An 8,716-nucleotide genomic window follows, 5' to 3' on the forward strand; every position below is an offset into this window, starting at 1 on the left:
GAGACCGCCCAGCCAGTGTAATCTCCTCCATAATTAATATCTGACTGGAGGAGGAAGGAGCTGCAGGACAGCCAGAAGCAGCGCACCAGGTTTGGGGGATTCATTTCATTTAGCCACATTTAGCCAATGTGTGCGAGATAGCAACGGTGACGAGATGAAAGGGAAGGGGAGAGCTTCTGGAGGACGGGCTGTCAGTGTGTGTGGGGGGTGAGCGTGTGTGTGTGAGTGGGTGTCAGTGCGGGTGGGGGTGACTTTGTGCGCTTGTCTCTATGTATGGACGCGTGCGCATGTGTCTCTATGTCTTTATGTATGTCCGGTCCGTCTTTGCACTTGCACTTGTCTTTCTGAGCGTGCGTGCACGTGCGCGCACGTGTGCTCATGTGTATGCACGTGCACGCACGTGCGCACGAGCTGACGTGTGTGCACGTGTGTGAGTGTGAATGAACGTGTGCGAAGGTGAGGCGGGCGTGCCCTAATGCGGCTGAGCCAGACGCGGCGCCCGGGGAGGCGTTGTCGGAGCCTCGGCCGCTGGGGCTCACAAACGATGGGCTCCGCGACAGCACAGCGGGGGTGCGCCTCTACTGTTTGTAAAAACAAGACCATCACACTCCATCTTGCCACTCCCACAGGAGCCGGGCCTCCGGGCTGATTTATGGCCCACAGACCGAGCTGGCTGGCTGAGGTGACAGCGGCACTTGGACCACCCTCCCCCGGTGACTAGTGTGGGAGGCTGCCAGGCCGCAGCTCCAGCCTCAGCTGGCCATGGAGCTGTCCTCTAGTTAGAGCCGACAAGACATTAAGCCTGGTCCCTGGGGTGTGGAGATCGGCCCTGATGGCCGTCCAGCCATCAAGGTCCTGAGCAGACCTCATGGTCGTCCCCCGCGCCAATCAGCAGTGGTCTGGCTGCAGCTGGCTGTCCGTCTGCGTCTGTCGGCTCTCTGTTGCCTACCACCCCTCTGATTTGTCCGTTGTAATTTGGCGATGAGGAAAACCTGCGCCAACAATTTACCTGTCATCTTGGTTAATTGCCGTGGGCTGTCAGAAGGACAGCAGGGAGAACGTGAACACAGGGAGCAGGTGGGCCTGCTGCCTACAGATAATTTACGTCAAAAGCAAAAGGGGTTGAGGGCTTTGTTGTTGCCACTGCAGGCTGATGTCACAGAGATGACAGGGAAAGTTTGGCGATCAGCCTTAAAGTGGGTCATCAGAATTGCAACCCAATTCAGTTCACTACCATTTTGTAGCTGGAGTCTGCTGCACCACTCAGCCAACGCAGCACAAGAGACGGAGACAACAAAATGTCAGACTTGCTGTCTGCTTATTACTCGCTCCTTCCACACGCTACGCTTTTCACGCCTTTTTCTTTTGGGTTTAGGAAACGGTGTCCACAAACAAGGAGCAGAATGACAGTGTTCTGTGTTCCATGAGGTTGAATCTCTGTAGGAGATGAATTGTTGTACAATTTACAGGAATCTTTGTCAAACATGTGTGTGTCATGTATTCTGATCTCATTTCTGGACAATCCAAAACCAGGGAATCTGCTATTATTGCTTTAAAAAAAATAGGAAAAGAAAACCTGCATCCATTATTTACAATCTATTTACCATTCCACAGCACTGCGTCAAACCCTGTTTTAGAGAATGTCTCGTCATGAAGCTGACTGAATCGTGTCATCGGCTCCGTATGGTCCCACACTGTTTCTCCCTGCTTCCTGCGTACCTCCTCCAGGGCCCCACTAAGGCTAGACGATTTGCTGTCTCATTAAGTCATGTCTCTTCCCTTTCTTTTTTTAATGAATCGTCAGCGAGATACTTACTTTGCGTACTTATTTCTACTCAAAGGATATCCATTTTTATATCATTCCATTCTAAATCACAGCCAACAGTACCCACAAATAATTCTCTATATATACTGTAGTTTATCGTCTTCTTCTTTATACAGCAATATTTATCATTTGGCCATTGCATTCATACCAGCGCATGCATATTTTAAGTCAAACGCAATGCCTCTGCTTAGTCTTTGAACCCCGGTTTAAAATTGAAGCACAGAATTACTGATTTCTCGGCAGTGCCGCAGGATTTGATTCAGACTGTCGTCGTTGTTTTGCTCCGCATTCGTTTTTATTTCGAACCATTTTAAACGTTGGAAGCTCTGGAAATACCGCCAGCCCCATGGCTCCCGCTGGAGCTCCCTCAGTAATTAATAGGTATTAAATTGTAGATATGAAATGTTCCCACTGACGTAGTGCGCTGTGCTTTACTTTAAGTCTGTTTCTGGAACTGATTCGCGGGCTTATTTTCTCCTGGTGGCTTTGAATAGACTTTCACCGCAGGGGGGGGCTTCTCTTGACTTCACTCTGCGCTCGCTGCAAATTTCAGCAGTGCTTTAAAAGCCATTTAATGGTTCATTTCGCAGCGATGCATTTGTTCTTTTCTTGGATTTGAAAGGCGTTTTATTTCATCCCCAAGTTGAAGGCCTGTCAAATTCTTCTTTTTTTTTCCAATTCGGCTCTTTTTTTTCTATGGTTTTTTTTTGTGGGTCAAAAGCGACATCTGCCTTTTGTGGGTTTGTAAGCAGTGGCAGGATGTGACAGTGTTAATGGCACTCAGCTTTCACAACAATGTCATTTGATACCAATGCTCCCCCATAGACTTTGGTGAACGGAGAGGATATTCACCCTGTGCATAGGGGTTCCGTACTGTCTATTTGTGCCTGGAGATATTTCATTGCCGTATAAAGAGACAGCTTCATAAGGCCTCTGAAAGCGCCTCGTAGTAATTGTAGTAATCTAGTCAATTCTCTCCAGCGGGGGGAACTCTAGGAAATGGGTTTTGTCTTTCTTTTTTTAGAGCAGCAAAAAGGGAAGGAAGGCAAAAGATTTGAGTAAAGATTTCAGAATGCTCCCGCTCCAATCGATCACCAAAGCTCTTTGGAGCCTATGTAGCCAGCCAGAATTAATTTCTACAATCTGCCTCTTGTAAGCACCAGCCATTTCTGCTCATTCTGTTAAATGAGTGCACTTTATATGATGAAATTATTTATTTTTTAAGTGCTTGTACTTTGGTTTGCCCAATGAGGGAAGGACAGAAAAAAAGAAATAGAAAAAAAAGAAACATGTTAACACAAACGAGAAAATGATGTTCTCATGCAAGCTGGATTAAGAAAGATAAAAACATGTAGGATTTACATGGATTAACGACAGAGAACAACAGCAACTGCTTTGTGGGAGAAGGAGCAATAATCAAGGGAATGTTCTGCTCTTTACTGCACTGTTTAGTACCTGCTACAGGTTTACCGTTGAGATGACATTATTCACCTGGGATTTGATCTATGCAGAGAATACTGTGTACTTTGCTCCATCCTCCCACTACACTGCCTTTTGTCTGCTTGTTTGCTTCCATCACAGTCGCTCTGGTCAGTCAACATGTACTCCACATTTGCATGTACCAACACACAGGCAAATTGTGAAACATAGATGCAAATAGTTGAGATTGAAATGAAGTGCGCCTGTGAAAGACGTGGGAGCTGTTTTGTTCTACAGCTCTGTGGATTAGATAATGATATCTTTTGCACAACGCACTGTAGCGGTGATAACAATCCTTTGACGATGGCAAGGTGAGGCTGGAAATGGCCATTGATCCCATGTCAAATATGTATTTTTCTATTACATGCTGAGGTTCATTATGTATGTGGGAAGGAGCTGGTGTTTTGCATTCGGTGGATGGAATAAGTTAACTTGTATGTGTGTGTGTACGTGTGTACACACACACATACATACCCTCACGAGTGTAGGTGAGAGGCATCTGTGAGGTGTATCTGTGTCACAGGACTGCATATGCATGAGTGTCTTTGATTCATGCCGTGCGCAAACACATAAAGATTCACACAAACACAAACACTCAAACACTCCCGTGCACCTGGGTGGAATACTGCTCACTGGCCCAACACTCGTAGATAGAAAAGATCACAACCCGTTTGCCCCCGGGTTCCCTTCATGATTGGCAGATTGTTTCTGTGTCCAGCTGACTGCTGCAGCCCGCTCTCAGTGTTGGGCCGGCCGTGGACCTGGAGGGTGAGCGGGTGGACGCTGGTTCCATCCCCAGGTCCTTCTAGCGTCTGAAGGAGTGTCCAGATGTCCATGGGCGAGACACCTAACCCTAGATGCTCCCGCCAGCCCGTTGGTGTATTCATGTTGTTATGAATGGGTGACTGTGAGGCACCAACTGTGAAGTGCTTTGGGCGGCCATAGGTCAGGATATATAATAAATGCAGTCCATTAACCATTTAGTCAGTCACTCACGGTGGCTGAGTTTAAATTGCCAGTTGTGCGACTTAATTCAGTCAGTCAGTCATCTGTTCGCCAAATCTTGTGCGTCGCTCATCAGTAATACTTCACGAGAGCCACCTCGAGCTGGCCTGTCTTGAAGAAACCGGGGGCCGCGATCTTTAAATATTGATTCCATTACCTTGGCAGAGGTGCCCCTCAGAGTGCAGGAATGGAGGGGGATGTGGAAAACAGATAATTAAGGATTCTAATTAGGTGATCTGTCAAGCTGTGAGTGCTAGATGTAAGCATGTGGCCTTGGGTCAATGACAATCCGCCACACAGCCGCCCTCGTCACCTTGGGTCTGTGATGGGGGGGAGGGGGCAGACTGGGCCTTGCCCCCAAACCAGCAGGATTTAGAAATGGCGCTGAGAAATAATTTGAGGGGGGGGGGGGGGGGGGGAGGTTAAGTCAGAGAGGCCCAAATACCTGGACCAGGGACGTAGGTCCCATAGAACTGTTATAAGAACTGTGGATAAATGCCACATTGTGCCAGAGAAAGTGACACAGCAAAGCTACCAGTTTTTACACTGCATTTTCAGTTAAATCAATCAAATGAATGTGTATCCGTGATCCTTAAGTTACTACCATCTCGTTCATTGATTCAGAAGCAGTAAATTTACCCTAGACTTTCACACCCTGCATTACCAACTGCATTACCAACTGCGAAACTTGGTTGTTGGTTGGAGCTACCTAAGTCTATTCGATATAGGAAAAGAAAACTTGCTCCTATGTTCAGTTGAGGTGATTTTAAAATATCTTAAAGCTACTGTGCATGGTTCTGTTTGAGGACAGATTTTATGAATTGTTTATTGGCATTCTTTGAGGTCATTGGTAAATGAAAGGACATCTTACACACAGCTTCTATGGGTATAGGTTATGACAACAGATGGTTCACAATGAAATTTCTACCGATTTGAAATGACTTCAACTGTTTAGTATCCCCCTTCGGCAAACTTTGGTGTGTGTGTGTTATCCTTCAAACAACCAAAAGAAACAAGGAGCACATTGGTCTCCATTATTTGTTGCTATAATGACAAAAAAAACGAACGAAATTGCCTTGAAAGCAATTCACAAAACAAAAGGGTGTGCCATAATACCGACTCAGACGGCGTCAAAACGTCATTACAAATTTATACCTCGGCGCCGGATGACAGAGTTAGAGGGAGAGAGATGAACCAAGAAACAATACCGCAAACCTGTCTGGTGTCTCTCTCCCCAGACAGATATCTGATTGCACTGTTTAAACTCCCCTTTCATCAAGTGTATCACACAAAAAAAATTGATGTGCAAGCTGTAAATGGCCTTGTGATCCATCTCTAGTTGTAAGGTTCTAGCTAGAAACTTCTTAAGTAAAGGCAGCGAAACCTTGGTGGAAATGTGTTGAAACGTATGATTTAAAGGCAAAAAGGCACTGTTTAGACTCACCTGTTTAGAGTTCAACCAAACTCTTCATAGCCTCCCCCCGCTTAACCCCAGACCCCTCTTACACCCTCGTAGTATGTTGTACGTCCTGGCACTTAATGTACGCACTTATTGTAGGTCGTACGTTCTTGCACTTTAAAATAGTACTTATCCTAGCTGTCTTTGTTGTACACAGGGTCAGTGCCTGGCACTTGGTCCTATGAACATCCTTACTGCGATATATATTGTTTCTCCTTCTGCTTCTTACAAATGTGCTTAAACAATGCGTCAGCTAAATGCCCTCAATGTAAACAAGAAGTGTCGTTTTTACCGCCCCATCTGACCATGGCCCCTTGTCCTTCTCCTTGGCTCCCCCCAGACCCCGGTGAAGGCTTCCACTGCCAGGATGAGTGTCGCATCCTGGGCCACTCCGACCGCTGCTGGATGCCCCGCGTCTCCGTCCCGGCGCGGGCCAAGTCCCCGGAGCACGGCCGCAACGTCATCGCCCTGTCGATAGAGGCCACCACGGTGGAGGTGCCCCACCACTACGAGGACGGCACCGCCAAAAGGACTTTTGCCACCTTCGGCAAGGACGGGCCGGAGGACGACCTCAAGGCCCGGCGGACTCTGAGCGAGTCGCAGCAGGTGTGCAGCCCCAAGGCCAACGGAGGGGCCGTGCGCGAGGCCGGCAACGGCCGCGAGGCGGGCAGCCCCATCACCTCCCCCGTGCACCTGAAGAGCCCCGCCTCCAAGCAGCCGCCGTCCGCGTACAGCACCCTCAAGTGCCGGGACGCCGAGCGCATCGCCAACCACAGCCTGCTGCGGCAGCCCGAGGGGAAGGACAGCGAGCCCGCCGTCCGGGAGATGAACACCCTGCTGCAGCACGACGCCCGCGACAAGGAGTCCCCCGGCAGCAAGCGGCTCAAGGATATCGTGCTCTAGCGGGGCCCTCCCGTGCCCGGTGGTGATCGCCCCAGGCCACTAGCCCACTTCCCACAAACACCCACACCCACACTCACCCCCCCCCCCCCCCCCGCCCCCCCCCTCCCCCCCCCCCCCCCCCCTGCGGAGACCACCCACCCACTCACCCACCCAACCAAACAGACAACACCGTGCACGTACAAGTGTACGCAACACGCATTTCTGTACACCCACGACAGCTGTCTGCACGCATCGGACAAAGGTAAAGGGAGGCCGTGGATTTTAGGCGGCGCGGCGTCAGAGCGGGCGGCCGGCGGAGGAGCGGGCGGAACGCTGCAGCTAGTCGTGTACCGAGGTAGTGATGTGGCTTTGTTGTAGTTGCAGTGCGATTCCTTTCGGGTTTTTTTCGTCATGTTTTCCTTTTCGGTCGACAGTCTGCGCCGAGTAGACTCACAGACGAGGGATTGCTTGTCGGAATCGGAGTGAGCCCGTGCGGCTCCCCTTCTCCCTTGAGCCAAACTCCGGACCCCTAACCGCGTGGGCACAACAGGGGGCCAATCGAGAAGTACAATTATGCCTTTTTTTGAACTGCTGTTTTTTCACAAAATGATTTTTTTTGCCTTCTTTGGTTTTGCAGTCGCCCTACCTGCCGAAATATCTCATTGCTTAATTGTACAGTGATCACTACAACGTAATAAACAGACCAACACAGGCTTCTTCTGAACTCTTGCCCACAAATCGCCGCGTCACAGTTTCCGGCGCTCAAGACGGAAGGAAATGGGGGTCAGGGGGACAATTTACACAATCCTTTCTCGGGTCTGCATATACCAGGAGGCCGGACAGCCTGAGTGTCATCGAACTGTGAGGTCTTTACACTATATCTGTTTTTATTCACGTACGGAGCCGGATTAACTCTTACTATCTCCACCTCCGCTCAGAACCCTGGGAGCAGGACAGACTGTTCCTTGTGTTCCCGTTGAGCTATACGGAGAAGAGGAGGAAGAGCAGAAGAAGAAGAATTCACAACAACAACAACTACAACAGACTTATTGTTTTTTGAAATCTCCTGTGCCCAACCTTGATTGTAGCCAGTGGAGCACAAGTTAGAAGTTTGTGCTCTTGTACTTTTCTGACTTTTGACTAGGGGGCTAGGAATAGAAGGGATAGTCACTCATGTCTTGCTATGTGAAACTCTGTATAGGGTTTGCTATTATCATTTTTAATAACCTGTTGTTATGTGACAATCCCTTTAATGTTTTGTTTCAAGAGTAAATAAAAAATAAAAAAACAAATAAACATTGGTGTTCAACTGAAGCTACCGTAGCGTTTGTTACACAAACACAAAAATGAAAAAAATATAAGCCAAAATATATTTTATAAATAATTTAAAAATGTATAATGAGAATATTTAATGCTGTGTAGTTACTTTATCAGTAAGTTATACTTGAAATTAATTTGCTTTTGTTAATTTTTCTTTTTTATTGACCTTTTATTTCTCCAAATTGAAGTTGGATTAGTTTTGTTTACTGTGTGACCCCTGGCAACTGTTGACTTGCAGTCTACCTTGTTGTAAAGAGTTTCTTATTGGTCAGTTATTGTGCCATCAAGTTTCTGTGTGGGCTAATAGAAAATGTTTAAAAAGACAAAAAAAGAAGCGATTACAGCACCAACATTAATGTGTCAGTTCAATGAGCTTAGAGTGAGATAGCAAAAGAAACCAAAATAAAAAATAAAACAAAAGAGACGCAGACGAAAAACCTTAAAAAGGGACAACAGATGTTGCTTAATCTTAGTATCTAAGAAGGAGGACGATGTGTAGCATGGTTCTTCAAGCGGGTGACAGTCTTAACCGTTCTTTCTGCTGAATCACAAGGCTGCCTCACAGGGGGTTCAAACCTGCGAGGGGGGAGGGGGGGGGTTCACAGAAAAAATAAGTATTTCCCATGTGCTCTGATGTTGCAAACAGCTACCTTGACTGTCTTGTGAAAAGTTGTGTGGATACCCAGGTATTTTATTTTTTCGGTTTAAACAATTTCAATTTGAATAGTGCTCTTTAAGTTTTCAAC

At 47.5% G+C, this 8,716-nt stretch overlaps 1 protein-coding gene across 6 annotated transcripts in view; it reads left to right on the plus strand.

Moving 5' to 3' along the window:
* pcdh19 (protocadherin 19) overlaps positions 1-6,713 on the plus strand; it is a 61,321-nt gene extending 54,608 nt beyond the window's left edge. For all 6 annotated transcript variants that reach the window (XM_079744208.1, XM_079744207.1, XM_079744212.1 and 3 more), the window contains exon 5: positions 6,109-6,713. In XM_079744208.1, coding sequence (XP_079600334.1) covers positions 6,109-6,671 — 563 coding nt within the window. In that variant the 3' untranslated portion in view covers positions 6,672-6,713. The remainder of the gene's footprint in view (positions 1-6,108) is intronic.
* Positions 6,714-8,716: the final 2,003 nt, after the last annotated feature.

This window comes from Pollachius pollachius, assembly GCF_949987615.1.
Source record: "Pollachius pollachius genome assembly, chromosome: 10".
In the NCBI taxonomy this organism is placed as follows: domain Eukaryota; kingdom Metazoa; phylum Chordata; class Actinopteri; order Gadiformes; family Gadidae; genus Pollachius; species Pollachius pollachius.